General features: G+C 39.8%; 1 protein-coding gene across 4 annotated transcripts in view; it reads left to right on the top strand.

Moving 5' to 3' along the window:
- The window catches only part of TENM1 (teneurin transmembrane protein 1), a 318,181-nt gene extending 297,576 nt beyond the window's left edge, over nt 1–20,605 (top strand). For all 4 annotated transcript variants that reach the window (XM_088173259.1, XM_088173258.1, XM_014886212.2 and 1 more), the window contains 6 exons: nt 536–771; nt 6,721–7,017; nt 11,128–11,515; nt 12,227–13,447; nt 13,935–14,077; nt 15,492–20,605. In XM_088173259.1, coding sequence (XP_088029385.1) covers nt 536–771; nt 6,721–7,017; nt 11,128–11,515; nt 12,227–13,447; nt 13,935–14,077; nt 15,492–16,250 — 3,044 coding nt within the window. In that variant the 3' untranslated portion in view covers nt 16,251–20,605. The remainder of the gene's footprint in view (nt 1–535; nt 772–6,720; nt 7,018–11,127; nt 11,516–12,226; nt 13,448–13,934; nt 14,078–15,491) is intronic.
- Nucleotides 20,606–21,117: the final 512 nt, after the last annotated feature.

The raw sequence follows: 21,117 nt of genomic DNA, 5'->3' as shown, positions 1-21,117 counted from the left end.
CAGCCTTGTAGCTGATCATCCCTGTGCCTCAACCCAGGGTCCTGCTGCTAATGGGGAAGAGGATGAGCTTTTTGTACAGTGACAAAGGGAAAAGGGACAGAATAGGAGACTGCTGTCATCCTAGATATTTGGAAAACAGCTTTCTTGTTTGACCGCAGATACTCTTGCAGTTGTTCAAAGCAGTACGTTTTCCTGTTGGGATCTGCAACATGCTAAGATCATCACAATATCAGCAGTCAGTACTCAGCTTATGGTTTCACATACTTTTCAGCTGAAAGCAAAAATTCTTCTTCAAAAATTTTCCTGCTGCAGGAAACCTTCACAATGGAAATCATCAGGCCAAATGCAATAAAAAGCTCTTCAGACTTAGGAAGGCCTGGAGGTTACAGCTTGCAAAATTCACACTGTAGTTGGTGTTCAGCTGTCTGTAACCTCCCTGGGTTACAAACTGAGCCCTGTTGTGCCTAACATTTGGTTTATAAATCTGGAGATCTGAACTTCTCTCTGTTCCCTGATTTTTGTTGTTTTTTGACAGATAACACACAGAACATCTACCGGGTCAGCCCAGATGGGTCTCTGAGAGTCACCTTTGCCAGTGGAATGGAAATCACGCTTAACACGGAACCTCACATTCTAGCAGGGGTTGTCAGCCCCACATTAGGGAAGTGCAATATCTCCCTTCCTGGAGAGCATAACTCAAATCTCATTGAATGGAGGCAAAGGAGGGAACAGACCAAAGGCAATATCTCCACATTTGAGAGAAGGCTAAGGGTAAGGCTACCTCCTGTGTAAGTGCAGTGTTCCCTTTGAAAATCATTGAACTAAAATCATGTTGAAATGTTATACTTTGTAAGAATGAAAATTTTGCATCAGTGGTGCACCCTAGCTATGAATTTCAAAACCAAACTACTCCAACAGTCTCAGGGATGTTTGATCTCTGTTTGATTTTGATGGTAAGATTTGACCTCAAGGCATAATTACTTCTTTTCTTCCTCTTCTTTTTCAACTAAGAACTTAATTATGGCTTTGGAAGAAACTGTGAGCAAAGGACAGTGCATCGTTACTCTTGCACAGCAGCAAAGTTGGAGGCAAAATGCCTCTCAGATCTATCAACCCTCTTTCTTCTGGGGGAGCTGAGAGGTGGCAGCTGCTGCCCAGAGCAGAGGGTCTTGCAGGACACACTTTGGCTGTCCTGGCTTCTGTGTTTCCTTCGACTCAGACCGATGTAGAGCCTCCCTGTGTATGCAGACAGGCTGTGTATTAATTCTCCCTCTGCCACATGCTCTCAAACCTCCAACTCTCTCTGGCTGGGTTACACCATGGCTCCAAGAAATGCTTGCTTTAACATTGCATTGTTGGTTTATTTTTACCTGTGAGTACAATGACAGATGGTCAACATTTACCATTTAATTACGTAACACCATGGCTCAAAGAGATTGCTACTTTGCTAAACAGGTTTTTTATTAAATCAGTTCTGGTTTTCACATGAACACCACTTAAAATGCCTGTACCAATAGTACAACTGGGAATTTGGTCCTAAAATATTGTGTTATTGACTACAACCTTTCTGGATAGGAATTCTGTCTGAAGACCTGAAAAATAGCTCTGAAAATACAGAGATGGTTATTAAAATCTCTGGATTGTCAAAACCACCGAAATCAAAACCATCTCATTTTGATTATGAGATACTACATATTTTTTGTAAGTGTACCATCTGTTTGCTTTTCAACTTCTCAACCAAAAATGGAAGACTTGGAAGATCTGACCAGACTGGGCCAGATCATTTACTGTATGTAAAACACCTGTTTCAAAGGGCATTGTTCAGATTTGACAGTCACAGTTACTTTTTAGGATCTTGCAAGGGGGCAAAAGCTTCTTGAGTTCTTCTTGCCCACCTTCTGCATCATTCCTCTCTTAATTGGTGTGAGGCCTCATAGCCCAGCCTGGGGAGGTAGCTGAATTTGGCACCATGACAAACATGTTAAGATGGCAGGATCCAAATTGTGGTTTCCTTGGCTCATGTTGTCTACTCAGTTGGAGGCTTTCTGTGTAACTTCGTGCTTAAATAACAGTATGGCACATTTTTCTACAAGAATCTTATGTAATATGATTGTAAACAGAAAGGATGTAGTCAGTCATCTATTTTGCTTACATTGCCAGGGACTAGTTGTTCATTACAATTCTGTTTAATACTACTACTTCATCTTGCAGAGTTTCGTCATTAGGCAGTTTGTATTTTCTGTTGCTGAAATTGATTGAAGTTTCTTTTGCATTTTCATTTGTTTCTATGTGATCTTTAGCACTGCCTGGAAAAAAAAATTAAAAGCAGATTCACAAAGTGGTCAGGATTACATGCATTCTGGCTGGAGGCATAAGATGTTCACTGAAATATTGCAACACTGAAGGTATCCAGAGGTCAACTCATTGACCTACCTCTGGAATAGGCTGTTGGTTGACAAAACCACTAATTTATTCCTACTCTCCATTCACCTTCATTCAGAGAGAGGATGGAAGGCGAAAGACGAGCATAAGAATAATTCTGATACGCTGACGTCTTTTACTCTTTGTCCTTCTAAAAGTACACACTAGCAACACAGCTCTTGAACATTGCATTCTTATTTCTGTAAGCTGTGCCTTTTTATACCTATCCAAGATCAAGAGGACTTAGGAATTGTCCCTGCCTGCTCAGAAGGACAAGCCTGTATTGCAGTCCTGACTGTACTGACTCCTTTGGCTGTACTGAGCTCTGGGCCTGTTGCTCTGAGAGCTGTCAGGGCAAGGCTGGAAGGAACTTGGTAGGATAGCACAGGTTCCTCTAAAAGGAGGATTTTAGAGTGGAAAGGAGGAGAAATGTTAGAATCATAGAATCATTTATATTTTAAAAGACCTCTAAGAAAGTCAAGTCCAATTGTATTCTGCACAAAGGCGACACCATGTAAATAGGCACAAGAGAAAATGACAGATGTACTACTTAGGCTGGTAATATCATGAAGAAAGACTTTGGAGAATAGCAGAAATATTTGGATCCTGGAGTTCATCTTTAGCACTGAGATACCTGCATGGTATGCTGGTGGAATGGGGAGTCAGTGGAGATGGAAGGACCTGGAAGAGCAAAGAGTCTAGCCAGAGAGAGCTCTCTTTTCTCTTTCAAATAATGAAATGGATTTAGGACTTAGTGTGGACAGATCCTTGAGTACTGCTGGGAAAAAAAATAGCATTATTGAAAGTCATTATGCTGGATGAGATTCTGAACAGACCTTCTGAGAACTTTCAGTGAGTTATATTTTGAAAAGAAAGTATTTAAACACTTAATATGCCATGCCTGGCATAATAGGAAGCCTGTTAGAAAGCTTGCAATGTAGGGCAGAAAGAACTATGCTGAATTTTGAAAATATATGTAAAGAAAAGCTCTGGGGACTGTAGCAGATCTCAATGGAAATGAACAAACTTGCAGGAGCCCTCAGTTAAAGAAAAAAAACCTGGCACAATGGAAAAGTTTTCTGAGAAAGAAAAAAAAAAAAGCATAGAAATCAGGTATAAAGATGTTACTTAGAAATCAGCCCTGATACCATCAGTGAAACAAACGGCTTTGACTGCTAAAAGGTATAAATTAGAAGGCAGGTAGCTGGGGATGAGATAAAGGATGACCTACTTGAAGAGAAGAAAGAGAATAAAGGTTTTCCTTCTCTGCCTAGTCCTAACTTTTTAAAATTCTAATAGCAATTAGCAACCATCTTGAAAGCGTGTCACTCTATTAGTGTTATTTCCAGTTTTAGAAAGAGGCCACTGTTAGCATATTCTGAATAATGCTGGAAACATTGGGTTTTAAAAAACTGGATTTGTGCATGGTGTGAATTCCCTGCTCTGGAAATAGGACAGAAGTGAGTAAGTTAACTGAAATGCTGGAACAGTCATCTAACTTTATCTCAGGGTCTAAATCAATGTGAGAAACAGAAATTAACCATGGGTTTCCTTTAAGTGAACAACTGCTTGCCCCAGTGCTTCCTGAACGTATATAAAACAGTCTGTGGGCATGTATGCATTTTATATTAATAATAAATCTATGTACAATCAGGCATTTTAACATCAATCTTAATCTAGCAAGACTTCTTTTTTATCAATTGAACTGCTACTTTAATTGACTTCTAAAAATGAAGCAAAGACTGCTGTTAAATCTGATGAGCATGATGCATATTAATACACTGATTAGAATGCAGCTCTGCTCCCTCCTGACTTTTGCATAACTTGAGGAACGTGGCATTGGGTGCAGTCCAGGTTTTATAACGAAATGTCTACAAAATTGAAAATTGAATGCTTGGCTAGTCTTACTTATTTTTGTTTTGTTTGTTGTTTTTTTTTTTTAATAACAACAACAGAAATAACTCACTGGCCTCAGTTCAAAAGTCCTGCAGACACAGGCTTCGACAGCCACGTTCATTATTGCACTTACCAAATTATCTCCCTTTATTTACCAGTCTTACAGCAAATTCTAAAGATGGGACCAAGTCCTCTGCCAGGATGTATGAATTTGCATTGGCTCAAATCAAAACATAGACAAGGAAAGAATGCAATTTTCTCATCTGACTTAAAAATCAAGCAGGGTAGACAGGGTATGCTTGGACATGAAATCAAAAGAAGTGCATGTTTATGTGATACTTACACTGCAAAATTTCTGGCTAAAAAACTAATGGAAGTAGAGTCAACAAATGTTTTTAAAACATAGAATAGATACATCTTTTTATATACTTCTAACATTATTGAAGTCAGCTGAATTTTCTCCCTATTTTCATTAGCTGGTATTCCAACCTGACATTGCTTTCAGAAACCAGTTTTCCCTGGCTCATAGCAGAACACAAGTTCTGGCCACTCTTAGGGGTCTCATTACTATGGTTTATGTATTGTGGAGGAGTCATTTCATGAAGCCACTGGGATTTGAAATCAGCTTGTCAATAGCAACATTGAGATGAGTCCTCTTACCCATTTATGGTCCTGTCTTGCCTTGAGAAGGGTGTTAACTTTAATATAAGAAAGTAAACAAATGAGACATAAAATGTGCAATATAAGGGAAGTATTTTAACCTTATTTTAACTCTGTGAGTTTTCAATTACTGCTGTTTTCCACTTCACTGCTAATTCTGCCTCCGTTTGGTTTTCGTTCTTATTTGTTGTATAGTCTCTGAAATTCAGATTGCAAGCCATTTATATTCAAGGCTCTTCTTTCTCCTAACTGCATTCTACAATGATAGTAATAGCAATAAGAACATTAAACATGTACATAGAACTTGAATTAATATGACATAGGGTATATCTCCTGCTTGCTTTTCAGTTATTTGCCACCAAGAGGTTTTTGTTTTTTTCAGAAATTTTAAGAAGTTTGGTAAAAAATATATTATATTAAACTTAAACCATCAGTCTGTATACAAGCAAATGTAGTTGAACTGAGCATCACATTTTACTTGGTCTCCTTAACTATCATTAGGGCATAAATTATAGTAGTTACAGCAGTCTACAGGAGTATATAGGTACTTTACAGCTATTGTAAATGAACACTATTAAAGTTAGATATGTGTGTATATAAAACTCCAGAAATAGTAGTTGAAGAAAGAACACCTGCTCCTTCTGGATTCTCAGATTATTTTGTATCTAAAAACAGAAAGAGGAACAAAAAAGAAATGTTCATTCTAATTACATCTTGAATTTTTAACCAGGGCTTATTAACCATTTACTTCGTGGTTGTGCCTCCAGGTCTCAGAGAGGAGCAAGCACTGAGTCGTGCTCTGTGCTTGACACCTGCACTGGCATTGTCTGTCTGTGCTGTAAGGAAGTTAATCATGGGAATAGAATGATCAGATAAAATGTGGTAGATTAATGCAACAAGCACATTGAGCATTGATCTGAAAATGACATGTCAATGAACAATATTTTATGGTTCCCTAAATTATATATCTGATTTAAATGGTGTTTAACAGAGATCTCCCAGTGACTGAATGATCTAAGGAGGCAGATGATGATAGCACTGGATAAATGTATTTTGTCTTCATGAATCTGAGTCAGTTTTGAACTTGATTTCAAACTGAGCATTGGGCTGTGTTCCACCTGCCAGACACAGAGTTGCTGGTCCCAGATGTGATGAGGGCTGCAGTGAGGAGTATAGCCAGTACCAGGCACGGCTGCTGCTGGCTTTCAGGAGTCTGGGAGTGAGGTGGTTTTGTGAGGAAGCATGAGGACACTGGTGAGCAGGGTCTGCAGGAGCTGTAAGCACAGCTCTGCCCTTTGCAGCACCAGGATGTGACCTGGGCTATGAAGGCTGTCCCAGAGCAGAAGCTGACCTGTCAATGTTAACAGAGCCCAGTAGAGGATGTGAAATCGTAGATCTTTCTTAGTTTGTGGGCGTAACTACACATCTTTGGCTGGAATCAAGAATTTCATCCACAGTTGAGAAGAACGAAGAAAAATTCAGGAAAAGGTGAAAGCAGAGGTGAGGGTTTAGCACATGGAAACATCCTGTAATGCCAAATGTAGTAACAGTGAATGCAAGGAACAATTTTCTTTTTGGTCCTTCTGTTTCTCATCTGAATCTTTTCTGTTTTCTTTTCTTCGGTAAGGCCCAACTCAAAATGTTAAACCATTGCTCACTTTGATCAGGGCTGAAACAGATATGTCTGTGTCAGGTGTACTTAGGATGCATTGTGTTCTTACTGTACTGTACCTTTGTGTTTAGACCCACAACAGAAACCTGCTCTCCATTGACTTCGACCATGTAACCAGAACAGGGAAGATTTATGATGATCATCGAAAATTCACTCTTCGAATTATGTATGACCAGATAGGACGCCCCATTTTATGGTCCCCCATCAGCAAGTACAATGAGGTCAATATCACTTATTCACATTCTGGATTAGTCACCTATATCCAAAGAGGAACCTGGACTGAGAAAATGGAGTATGATCCAAGTGGGAACATCGTTTCCAGAACATGGGCAGATGGTAAAATATGGAGTTACACATATCTAGAAAAGGTAAATTATTTTAAAAGTGGGGTTTGTGCCAAGGCAAAAAAACATTTTGGTTTATTATATTATATTTATTTATTATATTGTGTTTATTTATTTATTATATTTTGAACTGTGTTATAATGCTGCCTCTTGCAAGAGTATTTAAGACTTGTAACACAGAAAATGCATAGAATTACATAACTAGACAAAAATATCTCTGGATATGCTCAGACCTACATGTCACCTGCTCAAACCTGACACAGTTTAGTTCTGAAGAAAGTTATCAGCACCTCAGGTTTGTTTAATTAGTAGGTCAAAACATCTTTCTGGTCTCAGTCCAAGTTCGGGTGAACAAAGAACACACTGTAACTGCTAAAAATCGTGTTGCTACTCTGGATAACAGTCAGAAAGATATCAGTCCTGAAAGAGAACTTTTTTCTCCCCACAAACACAGTTCTTTTAAGCCAAAATTAGGAGCCCATGAGCACAAGCTTACCTATTCAATGCTGTATTTTAAACAAGGGATTGATCCTGCGAGGAGAAAGCTTACTGCAGTGTTTGTGGGGGCCATTTGGGGGGAAAATATTAATATGAAATTAGTTATTGCTCTGCTTTTATGATGACTTCACATCTAAATTCCCTGAATATTGTTAGTTCTATGTATGTTCTAGAGGCAGTGGTCACAAAACGTGGAGATAAATATTGTACAAACCAAGGAGGAGCATCTTCATCTGTAGTAACATTTTGTTTGGTGTTGTCTTTCAAAACCAGAAAGCCAGTCTGTTTTTTTAAAGCTTTCAGAACTCAGTGCGAACTCATATTCAGTTTTTTTTTAAATAGCAACATCTTGGACTGTCCAGTGCACCCTGAGTTAGCAGAACATTTTCTCTGAACCTGTAAACCACAGGAAAAGGCTATGGGAGGTTGGGGGCAGAAGAGTAACATTGATAGGAAATCCACACAGGAAATCCAGTGACTTTGAAGTTACTTGTATATTAAAGAGTTCCAAATGTGTACTTTTAAGATAAACTGTGCTGTACTTATTTTGAATGTATTTAAGTTTGATCCTCAAAAAACTTACACCTAACCCAGTGAAAAAAAAAAGATCAAGGGAAAATGCATAAAAATATGATTCCTTCGTGTCTGCATGCAGTGTGGTTCTTGCATGTGTTAACGAGACTGGCAAACCCCAGGAGCTTCAGAAGTTTGTTTCAGATAAATTTGTCAGGGCTTTTTGTCTGTATGCTCTTTTGCAAATTACAAGTAAACAGGCATTTTGTACAGCTTTCAAATATTTGGGCAATGTGCCTTTTGGAGGAATCTCTTATTTTTTTTCTTTGGACCTAATGGACTGTAATTTTGGAAAGATATATGCTTCTTATCTTTCCAAACCGCTTTGGTCCTAGTTTATGATGTGCTCATAAAGAAAGTCATATAACTTAACACTGTTATTCTAGAATTCTACACTAAAGACCAAATCCTGATTTTGTAGAAGCAAGTGGCAAAAGCTTATTGGTTCAGGTGGCAGCTTGGGTAATACTGAAACTTGTCATTAAAACTATGGAAAGTCATTCACACCATGAACAATAATCTCCCAGCTATTTAATGTACTTTCATGACTGTTGTTTCTTGTGACCAAAGAAGATGAATTCACTATCAAAATTAGACACTGAAATATAACATCGTGGCTCCATTAAAGTCAATAACTCATTGTGTTAATTATATAATGATTGCTAAAGGTTGTCTGAAGCTTTGCAAGATCCGATAATTCCTTATATGAAAAAAATCAATTCTATAGATCGCTTCCAATTCAGTTATTTAATTTTTCATTTTTATCACTAGATGAGTTAATTGTGCATCTTCAAAAATCTCGGCCCCTTACAAAATTAGCTCAAGTAATTAAGGTTTTAAAAAGCACTACAATATTAGCATTGTAAATAATTCCTACTGATGTGATTCAGTACCTCTTGTTTGGTCACTTTCCTCAATTAGTTAATGCTGTTATAAAATCTCCTGAATACTCCAAGCTCACTTCCAAAATCTGGCAGACAAAACAGATGAGTGTCTGTGTGTGTCTGTTGGACAGAAATGACATCTAGTGGTGATGCTCAGCATTTATCTATTCCCAGCAGAGCTCTTAGTAATTGGCCACTGGCTGTTTGTCTTGATACACCATACGGCATCAATCATTATGTGGTTGACCAGGCTCTGGTTACTTTAATAAAGGACAGATTTTTGGATGTTTTATGAGCTACCCTCTGAAATCCTTTAAAACAATTAGAACCCAATTTGTACAAAGTTGAAAAATCTATTGTAATATTATCAGGATGAATAGGGAATTAATTTTCTTTTCTCTTTATGGTATCCTCTAATAGGCTTGAGAGGATACTCAGTCTCTAGCCCTTGTACTGTCTATCTTTTTACTATCCCGGACAATCGTGGAAAAGCCACAAAGTGCTGTAAAAATGGTACCCAGGGGCACTAAAATTATATTGGGGATGTTTCTGATCTTGTTATTCATACTCTGTCAATGGCAGACAGCTTAAAAACAGGCATGGGAGCAATATATAGGAAGAGGCGTCACAGCAGTGCTATGAGACAGTTCAGCCAGTGGTTTACTGCAGACTGGAGACTCTTGACTGAAGGTGGAAACAAAATAAACACGGTGCATATTGGAAATGGTTGGTGGAGCAGCAATAAAGTGATCAGAAAATGCTTGGTGTGAAGGTCTGTCGTCACCAGTTGGCAGAGGGTGACCTGGAGTGGCATGTGTTGATGCTCTCTGGCTGCTGTACAGGTGACAGATGTCTTTTGCCAAGGGCAGGAAGAGACACATCTTGGGCAGGCAGGGGGCTGGGGATGCAGAGAGGATGGCCAAGGCTGAGCCTATCTCTGGCCCTTTGAATGGGTAGTTGGTTTATTTGTCAGAGAAAAGTGGCTCAGGGCCAGTGTTACTTAACACACTGCAAGGCTGATCTTATGGTGGTTTTCTTCCCAGAGAAGATTTTTGAGCTTAGAGGGGAAAAGATCCTGTTTTTCAGATTTCTTTCCCCAATACTCTATGACAAAGTCGTCACGCTGTTCCATGTAAGACTTTGTTTTGTATGATGTCTCAGTCCTGCAGAAGCCTGACAAATTTGCTTATGTGCCTGGTAGGTTTGAGCTGTGGGCTAAGAGCTGGGCAGTGTCAGTGCTCCAGCACAACTCAGAGAAGGCAAGGAATGTGCAGTGACCTGGTCCAGCCAAGTCACTTGCTAGAGCTGGGGGAAGGCTACAGAGTTCCTCCATATATTTTCATTCTGTGTTTTCATTACCTTTGTTTCAACAGTGACTGTTCACCAGGCAGCTTGTGCTCTGTTACACTGTGACTTTACATGGTCGGTGAGAAGGTGTACAGAACCCAAACTTTAATTATCAATAGAAAAAGTCTGCTATGCTTGCACATTCATCTGCCAGATAAGCAAACCAGATTTCATTAACAAGCCACAATTAACCAACACAGGGCAAATACCAAGTATACCTGCATAGAAATTATATTCTTTGTAAACATTAAAAATAAACAATAGTAGTCACACCAAAGAATCTGCAGAGTATTTTCATCCATCTGTAAGCATGGAGATATTATGAACTCTGAGGCAATGTATATTTAAAAGAAGATATACAGGAAAAGGGATAGGTCTGTGCTGGAGATAAACAGAATGCCAATAAAAGCTAAACACCTTGTACATGCACAGTTTCCCCTTTCCTACTTCTCTAGACACATCTGCTGGTGCAGATGCTCTGCCTGTGTGTGAGGAAGAGATTCCCTCTGTTTTTGCTTCCTGAGAGGATGCCCTAAATATTTCAAAGCAACATAGCAAGTCAGCATGAGGCTGAAATGCTACTGAGAGCCACATCTGCCTTCCAGTTCGGAGGCCCTTACCTCTAACTTACTATGATCCTCCTGCTGTTTTGTACCACCTTGCTGGCCAGGTCTCCTGAAGCTGAAAGCTTCACTTGGAATTGTACAAACAGTAAGAGCAAACTACAAGAGTGAGTGGTTGTTTCAGCATTTCCATAACCTTCAGGCGCTCAGTAGCTGGATCCCCATGTGCTTAATCCACCCCTTACGGTGCCATTGCTGTTTGGTTGCAGTCCGTGATGCTCCTGCTGCACAGCCAGCGGCGTTACATCTTCGAGTTCGACCAGTCGGAGTCGCTGCAGTCGGTGACGATGCCCAGCATGGTGCGGCACGCCCTGCAGACCATGCTGTCCGTGGGCTACTACCGCAACATCTACACCCCTCCGGACAGCGGCGCCGCCTTCATCCAGGACCTCGCCAGGGACGGGCGGCTGCTGCAGACCCTGTACCCCGGCACGGGCCGCAGGGTCCTGTACAAGTACACCAAACAGTCCCGGCTCTCCGAGATCCTCTACGACACCACGCAAGTCACTTTCACCTACGAGGAATCTTCTGGGGTTATTAAAACAATACATTTAATGCATGATGGGTTCATCTGTACCATCAGATACAGGCAAACAGGTTTGTCTAACTGTGACTGCTTTGCTAAAGTTTTTTGGCCCCTTAAAATGTGACACTCATTCCTCATTCACAACACCCTGATCTTGCACTTACCTGGCATGAAATTCCATTATTTTTATGTCTACAAGTTCTTACATTTTATGTTTCACTAAAAAAATATGTGTATATATCTCTATGTCTGTGTCCATAGGTGAATATAGCTGTCCCACTTGAAATACAGTTTTCTTTTTATTGCTTGGTGTGGAATAGCTCTTCAAATGTTTTGTTGGTTTTATTCCTCTGTGTGGATATTTGCTAAATACTAAATCAAGTTGGTTTATTGTTTGTATTTTCAAGTTTCCCTGTTTACACCATAATATAACATAAATTCAAAAGGACCTCTTATATGAGGAAGGAAATCACCATGTGAAATAAATTTAATTTAGAATTATCTTGTAAGTAAATAGAAATCATCATTATGAATAAAACATTTATTTAAGCAAATATTAATAAAATATAAAGAATTTGTAGAACAAGCATTAATAAGGGTTTGTGAGAGAAAAATCTAACATATTCTTAGTTAATGGTATTTTCTGAGATATCTAAGGAGTAGTAAGGCTAAAGGGCATACCTGAGGTCATGTCCTGTCTGTCCTAGATCTGTAGGGTAAGCAAACCAGGGGCATAATTAATTATTTTTCTTGGTTTTCCTCTTTCTATTTGTTTTGGACAGGTCCACTTATTGGTCGCCAAATCTTCAGGTTTAGTGAAGAAGGGCTTGTAAATGCCAGGTTTGACTACAGCTATAACAACTTCCGTGTCACAAGCATGCAGGCCATGATCAACGAGACGCCCCTTCCCATAGATCTGTACCGTTACGTCGATGTTTCTGGCAGGACTGAACAATTTGGAAAATTCAGTGTCATTAATTATGATTTAAACCAAGTTATAACCACCACTGTGATGAAGCATACCAAAATCTTCAGTGCCAATGGTCAGGTGATTGAAGTACAGTATGAAATTCTCAAGTCTATTGCTTACTGGATGACCATCCAGTATGATAACATGGGTCGCATGGTGATCTGTGACATACGTGTGGGTGTAGATGCCAATATAACAAGGTATTTTTATGAATATGACGCTGATGGTCAGCTCCAGACTGTGTCTGTGAATGATAAAACCCAGTGGCGCTACAGCTATGACCTTAATGGAAACATCAACCTGCTGAGCCATGGCAACAGCGCGCGCCTCACTCCTCTGAGATACGACCTGAGAGATCGCATTACCAGGCTTGGGGAAATTCAGTATAAAATGGATGAAGATGGTTTTCTCAGGCAAAGAGGCAATGAGATCTTTGAGTACAACTCTAATGGTTTGCTGAACAAAGCGTATAACAAAGTGTCTGGCTGGACTGTGCAATACTGTTATGATGGTCTTGGAAGACGAGTTGCAAGCAAATCAAGCCTAGGACAACACTTACAGTTCTTTTATGCTGATCTCTCCAACCCAATAAGAGTTACTCACTTGTACAATCACACTAGCTCAGAAATAACATCCCTATATTATGATCTGCAAGGTCATCTCATCGCAATGGAATTAAGCAGTGGAGAAGAATATTATGTTGCTTGTGATAACACTGGGACACCTCTGGCTGTGTTCAGCAGTCGAGGCCAAGTCATAAAAGAAATTTTGTACACCCCATATGGAGAGATCTATCAGGACACTAATCCAGATTTTGAAGTTATCATTGGTTTTCATGGAGGACTCTATGATTCTCTTACTAAATTAGTTCATCTGGGTCAGCGGGACTATGATGTCATTGCTGGTCGGTGGACGACACCAAATCACCGTATATGGAAATACCTGAATGCTGTCCCACAACCCTTTAATCTCTACTCATTTGAAAATAATTACCCAGTTGGCAAAATCCAAGACGTTGCTAAGTATACAACAGGTAAAAGTAGCCTATCTCTCATGAAGATGTCTCTAAAGAAAATAAAACTTTTTCTCGAATTGTGGTATAGATTCAACATTCTGGAAACCTTTTGCATACAAAAAGTCTCTAATGTTAAATCTATTGAAGTAATTTCTTTAATAGATTGCATCTTACTGAGCTTGATCTGTTTTCTTTAACATTTATGCTAACCAAGAAAATAATTAATAGCTGCTTCTGTTGCTTTTCTCAGTGCTAAAATTAGGGAAAGAATGGAAGCAGCTTAATTTGAATTTTTTCTATTATAGATAGAAGGAACATTATTGATTAGAGTATAGCTATGCTTTGTAACCAGATAACTTCTTAGCTACAAAAAAATGCTGTTGCTAATGCAGGAAACATAAATTGATGTGAAATCATTTCTGCATAGCTAGAATTTCTGCAGACTGCCCTCACTTTTTCTAGGATTTATGAGCCTTTTTGCCAGCATCTTTTTCTTGTTTTGTAGACATTGGAAGTTGGCTAGAGCTGTTTGGTTTCCAGTTGCACAACGTGCTGCCTGGATTTCCAAAACCAGAGATAGAAGCTTTGGGGACAACATATGAACTTCTACAGCTTCAAACAAAAACCCAGGAGTGGGATCCTGGAAAGGTTAGCAACCATTCTCTTCAGCTGCTTTTAATAGTAAATTAAGGAGTTTTAATAGAAAATATTGGATATCAAGGAAAAAATGTGACTATATCTTTCAGGGTAATAGGCAAAGTAAATTGTTTAAGAATGCTAGAAACTTTAATGTTGTCAGTTATGTACTACTATCAGAGTGGAGGAGAGGTTCAAGGAGAAGCTTTTAGCACCACAGTGAAGAAAATTTACAGATATTTACAGAGAAAATATTCAAATTAGAGATGCAGGTTAGGTAAAAGGGTAAAAGTGTTTGTGTGAATATTGAAAAAAAACCACAGAAAATCTTGTAGAACTAGAAAACTAAATCAGCAAATTTTCATCTTTTTTAGCCAGGATGCCACAAGCACTGGAAAATCGTTGAGGGTATAAACAGCTTTACAAGTCAGTACCTCTTCCTAATTATTGGAGGAAACAGAAATCCTGCTATGGGTTTTTAAGGGGTCTGTAAATCTTAGCCTTACTCCAGGGCTTGTTTTCAGTAACAAAGAGCCAGACAGCAGCAATCAGAGTCTGGCAATCAATGTGACTGCAACAGAACCAACTACCAATATTCTGCGCAGGCATTCACATTTTGCATGTGAGCATCTCTTAACAAAGAAATATGATTTTGTAAAGATGCCTTTCCTCTATTGTAGTCAGGAAACAGAAGTATAGAGCATTTGAGAGTTCACATTCATATTCCCAGCATTTAAGACAGTTACCATCCACCAAGTGCAGAAGGCTAGAGTGCTAGAGCTCATGCCAGATGTAGGAGCATGTCCATGGAAAATTATCACTGAGCTGTTAAGTTTTTCCAAGGCACAGAAAAGATGTGGTGATAGGAATAATGTTAAAAGACAAAGAGAGCATTGGAGTGAAGTTTCTTCTAGCTTCTATGGGGAGCAAGATCTATAGATGTGATGTACTTGCCTATTGTTTTAGTGTCTCCAGACCTTCACAACCTGCTTTCCCTAAAGAATGGGCTATAAAATTCATTAGCATTGTTCTACAGAAGGTATAACTAAACACAGAGACTAAGCAGAGCCGTGTGAAAGGCCATAGCTTTAAATTCAGGTTTCCCTGAACTGCTAAGGGCTGAAAAACCAGTCATTAGAGTAACAGTTCAAGAGGGAGGAAGAATAAAAAGAACAAATACAAAAATAGCATTTGTGATAAATACGTTTCAATTTGTTTCCTAGAAATGAAGGAATCCAAGAAACAGAAAGCACTGCTGTAAGTGATTAAAAAGCCTGTGCATATGCCCAGGTTCTGTAGGTGTGCATGATACTTTCCAAACAAATTGAAGATCCATTCTAAGCAATTAAGAGATAAATAGGGTGAGATACTATAATGAACTTCAAGGTACCTTGCCTACAAACATGATTGATATTTTCTTTTCCAGACTATCCTTGGCATTCAATGTGAGCTACAAAAGCAGCTCCGAAACTTTATATCCTTGGACCAACTTCCTATGACACCCAGGTATAGTGATAGCAAGTGTTCTGAAGGAGTTAAGCAACTGAGATTTGCAGCTGCTCCTTCAGTATTTGGAAAAGGCATCAAATTTGCAATAAAGGACGGTATAGTGACAGCTGACATTATCGGGGTGGCTAACGAGGACAGCCGGCGCATTGCTGCCATCCTCAACAACGCCCATTATCTGGAGAACCTGCATTTCACCATTGAGGGCCGGGACACCCATTACTTCATCAAGCTGGGCTCTTTGGAAGAGGATTTGGCCCTGATTGGCAGCACCGGAGGGCGCCGCATCCTGGAGAACGGCGTCAACGTGACGGTGTCGCAGATGACGTCGGTGATCAATGGCAGGACTAGACGCTTTGCTGACATCCAGCTCCAGCACAGCGCGCTCTGCTTCAACGTGCGCTACGGAACCACGGTGGAAGAGGAAAAGAATCATGTCCTGGAGATAGCCAGGCAGCGAGCCGTGGCTCAGGCCTGGACTAAGGAGCAGAGGCGACTGCAGGAGGGGGAAGAAGGAATTCGGGCGTGGACAGATGGAGAGAAACAACAACTTTTAAGCACTGGGCGGGTACAAGGCTACGATGGATATTTTGTTTTATCTGTGGAGCAGTATCTCGAACTTTCTGACAGTGCCAATAATATTCACTTCATGAGACAGAGTGAAATAGGCAGAAGGTAACAAAGAAAATCTCTGCCTTTGCGTCACCAAAGACTGCCTGTTTTTAAACGTAAAATGGTTTATTGTATTGGTTTTTCTAGATCAGAACTCTGTATATATAACTATAGAGGAAAAAACATATCCAACTGCCTTTAAATGTGACAGAAGATGGTATTTTAATATTGTTTGTTTAACTCTTTGAGAGATGACAGTGACAATTTTTAGTTCTTGTGTGGCAGTATTCAAAAATTTCAGAAGCAGAGTCCTGCAAGCTGAGCGGCGCGACCTGTGGCACAAGGTGCCCGGGGTGACACCGCACAGCCCTGCAGGGTGCAGGTGAGCACCACGTGCTCTGCCTTCTCCTAAAGAAACACAAGCTTTTTGTTGTTGTTGATTTAATAATTCACAAGTTATTTAAATGGTTACAGAGCCTGAATCTGTAACCCATATTTACTGGGTGTCTTTTATCCCAGTGAGATCTCCCATAAGTTCAAGGGATTGCATACAGAAACCAGACTGTGTATGGAAACTCCGCAGCTGCTCACCAGCCCCACACATGTTCCTCACACGTGTTCCTTAGTTAAAAGCTAAGGGATTTTGTAACCTGTGAAATCTGACTTAGGTTGGATTCAGTACATACAAGGATGTCCCATATGGCCTGTGCTCAGCCGTGGCCTCCCCTCAGCCACTCCATGCTGAACATCACATTATGTCCACTCGTGCATGTCAGGCCTCTCTCCCAGGGTTTTCCTAGGCATTGGGATGTACTACAGTCTGGCAGCACACAGAGCTTCCAGTCTGCTTGGTGGCACCATTCTGGCCAGGATTCAGCCAGAGATGGGGTGGCTAAAGCAGGCTTAGTGGGCACTGTAGTCTTCTGGAGGCTCTCCACTGGTATGTGTGCTCTAGGCTGGGCTTTAATCCAGTGCTTTGAGGACACCCCAGCTGGGAGCCTTCAGAGAGTAATCATCAGTCCTGTCTATAGTCACTGGGCCAGGACTCGTATTCACTCAGATGATTTGGAAGGTGCAGTGTTGTTGGGTTTAGGCATCACATTCTTTTCATCTCAAATTAATAATCCTGTTGTTGTACTCGGTTTTTTGAATCTGAAGAAGATGGGTGGATTGGGAGTTGATGAACCTAAGTGTGGATAGTAAATATGTTGATAAACATAGAACATTTCGGGGATGACTCTTCACTTTTTCAGCTCAATATCTAGAGCACATTAAAAAGCATTATATTGCATGGACAGAAATTTTTATTTCCCAAGGTAACATGCACTACTGGCACAGTTACTTCATAGCAGAGTAGATGATTCTTCCTCCAGCTTGTTATTTTTAAAAGACTTGATTATCAGGAGGTGGGTCAGGCACACAGGGAGAGGGGGTGGGCAAGCAATTTTCCAGAGGGATCTAGAAGTCTTGTTAAAGAGCCTGTGCATCCATAACAGTGAATGTATTGCACATTTCTTTCAGAACAGACATAGTAAATACATTGAAACAATTTCTGCTCTTATTTATGGAAGCCAATGAAGTGCATTCTTTATCTTTCTGTCTGTTTTTTCCCCAAGTTTTCTTTTTTCCTTTCTTTTTGGGCAAGTGGAGCAGACTGTACCCGAGTTAGAGATGAGCCTGAATTGGTAGCTGAGATCTGAGCCTGTCCTTTGGGTTTGAGCTCAGGTCTCAGCCTCGGCCTATTACTGTCTCTTCCCAGATTCCTTTTGCTCCTCTGGGAGCCAGTGCAGCTTTGGGGGTGCAGGATCAGGCTGAGTGGGAGCCTGCCCCCTGAAAGCCTCCTCTGTCCCCAGCCAGGGGGACCTGTGGACCAAAATCTGCACATACACATTGTGATCAGGCTCATCATTAACTAATGTACAGAGCAGGGAGCTGGCAATATCCAGGTTTGACAGCTCAGATTTCTGTAATTTTCCATAAAATCACAGAGAATTTGAATACCTCCACACCAGCCTAAAAATGGACCTTCAAATCCTTGAGCCTCTAATACACTTTTAATCAATGGAAGAATAATTTATGAATTGTATATAGAGTGCATTCATAAACGTGATGATGTATTTTATCTCTGATCCAAGATGTCAATATTAGAGTCTATTTTACTTATATTTTAAGCAATTATACTTTTTTGCAATTCACTAATGAGGATCATTTTCAAACTGCTTTAAATATCCATTATAAACAAATATTTGGAGCTATTAGAGTTACCTTGAACTGTGCATTTCTAGTATGTAATACATATTTAGTTAGCTTGTGCCTTTAGTTTCTTAAAGTTATATTTGTATTATATGCAGGAAATGCACTTTGTATTACCTACAGCTGTGGTTTTTAATACTGCCTTGATTACTGTTGTTCTCATGCCAAAAGGTCAAAGAGTTAGATGTGTTACAAGTTTGTCTTTGAAAGTAGATTTGGCATTTTCTTATTTCCTCGGTGCAGTCTAAGGTACATTTTGAACAATATTTCTTATGAGAATACGGTTTCATTAAGACTCACATGACATTACATGGCCCAGTTACAAAAGCAAAAAAATGCCTTCATCATAACAGTTTCTTAAATTTAGGAAACTAAATATAAATGTCATGTTGAGATGACCGTGCTCAAGAAACAAGTTATTGCTGAAAGAGCAAGCATGGGAGATTGAAGTCATATCATAGCTACACATGGGCCAGTCAGCAGAGATTTGTGAGAACTACAGGAACAAATAGCTTTGGACCATCTTGTTAACAAACAACCTCAGATGGAGGCAGGGAATATTTCAATCCCCATTTTTTTTCCCGAGTAGTTAGACCAATTTCTCAGTGGGTTTTTTGGTGGGTTTAGATTTTTTTATATAGTTCTCCTTTTTTCTTTTCCTTTTTTTTTTTATTTTGTATTTTGCACTATAACCTAGAGACCCAGTGGAGAAAAAAAAAAACAATAGCATGGAAATATTTACCGTTATTTAGATCAGATAATTTGATGCTAGCATTCTGCACTGAAAACAAGGTTCTGAAAGAGGGAAAAATAAAATAAAATAATTAAAGTATAAAATAAAAATAAATAAAATCCACTATTGCACCCTATCCTGTAGCAAAGTACCTACCATGAGAAATACATGCTATATTTTTTATGACAGCCAAACATATAGTGTGTACAAGTAATATTTCCTTTGCTTTCAGATTTATTTATTAATCTAGAACATTTCAAAGTTATAAATATATATATAGATATCTATGTAGAACATAGCCAAATAAATATATATGAACTGGTCAATGTGCAACTGGGTATACCCACCTTGGCTCTTTGGTTTGAGCTCTCCCGCATCCCTCAGCTGGGCAGAGGTGGCCCCGTGCCCTGGCCGTGCTCTGGGGTCCCACCCTGCACCCCCTTCCCTCGGAGCTCCCCAGCCAGGGCCAGCAGCTCCTCCAGGGTGAGCGACGGGCGCTGTTGGAAGCCAAGGTGCTGTTCCAAAAGGGAAAGTGGTTTAGGCAGAGGAGCTGGTGGTTTAGGCGAGCCGAAGGAGGCAGGCAGTGCCCAGGGTGCAGCTGATCCAGCACGGTGACACGCGGGTGACACCCGGCTCAGGCTGCACCAATAGCCCCAAGGGTTTTCCTATCAAACGCTGGCTGCTATTTAAACCTCTCCTTGATGCAAAACATTACCAGGTCGAAAGCACCTGACTGCCAGAGGAATCACTTCCAGGCAGAAACTGGGAATGGTGGAGTTGGACTCGCTGTAGATTTGTCTGGGCATTTGTCACCTGCCATTATTTGTCTAAGGAAACGTGTTTGACAATTTCCAGTTTTTCCTTAGATCTCGTGGTGGACTTTAGCCTTTTAATAAATGTTAGTATATCAGATCGTGTCCTTGACAGTATTTTACTTGTATGAACCATGATAAAACATTAAAATCTTCATAACTCTTCTGGCAGAAGTGTCAGTAAACAAGAACGAGAAGCATAGCATACGATATATGTCAAAGTAATGTTCCTTTTTAGCTTTCTCATCAACAGTAAAAAATGTTTACAATGTATGCCAAGATCTTCACTTTCTGTCTAACACCAGTTAGAGGTTCTGATCTTACAGAAATTGTGTTATAATGGCCTCAGCCTCGTTGCTAGGAAACAATAGATCCCACTTTTTTTATTCCTGCTCTGACTCCTGTGCTGAATAGTGACTGGATACTGTACAGGTTTATGTTATATGGCTGCAGTTAAATGGTCTGATGCATTTTGCTCTGGGTTTCAGACCAGAAGCATGTATTTTCTACAAGAACATCCCAGCAACACACTGTAAATATTGAAAGTTAATATATTATGTGTCGATATTTGAAAAAGAAAGTACTTTGACTATTTCATTTTTAAAAAATAAAGGTGCAAACTTATGGCATGTGATGTTGTCTTTGTTTACATCAGTATTTGAGATATTCTCATCATGTCAGTAAAAGGTGCTTCCATAGAGCTAAATGAGGACTTCAGCCAATACTGATTGACTCAAAAGTTGGGGGCAGAATGTTGCTTAGCAAGATTTAATTTTACTTCTGATTCACCAATGTTCATTCTTATAACTCTGCAGGTTTCACTGTAGGTGAAGTCCCAGCCAGTTTCTGTGTAAAAGTTATTATATTTCATCAAAGCAAATGTGAGAGAGAAAATAATATTCTGTTAAATGCCTTTGCACTCCTGATAACAGAGTGGGTGAAGTCAATGTTGCTGGCAGTGTGACTAGCAAAGTTAGCAAAGTTTAAGTGTCTGCATATTCTTTAGAGCTGCCTCAAATAGATGATGATAAATGATTCTATCTTATCAAAAGTATGTGCCCAGGAAAATAAAACATTAAAACCCAGTACATTCAGCAAAGAGAAGGAGCACATGAATGGAGGGGCACAAGGAATGC

Source organism: Sturnus vulgaris, chromosome 14 (assembly GCF_052056855.1).
Source record: "Sturnus vulgaris isolate bStuVul1 chromosome 14, bStuVul1.hap1, whole genome shotgun sequence".
Classification (NCBI taxonomy): Eukaryota; Metazoa; Chordata; class Aves; order Passeriformes; family Sturnidae; genus Sturnus; species Sturnus vulgaris.
This window is presented reverse-complemented; position numbering and strand designations above follow the sequence as displayed.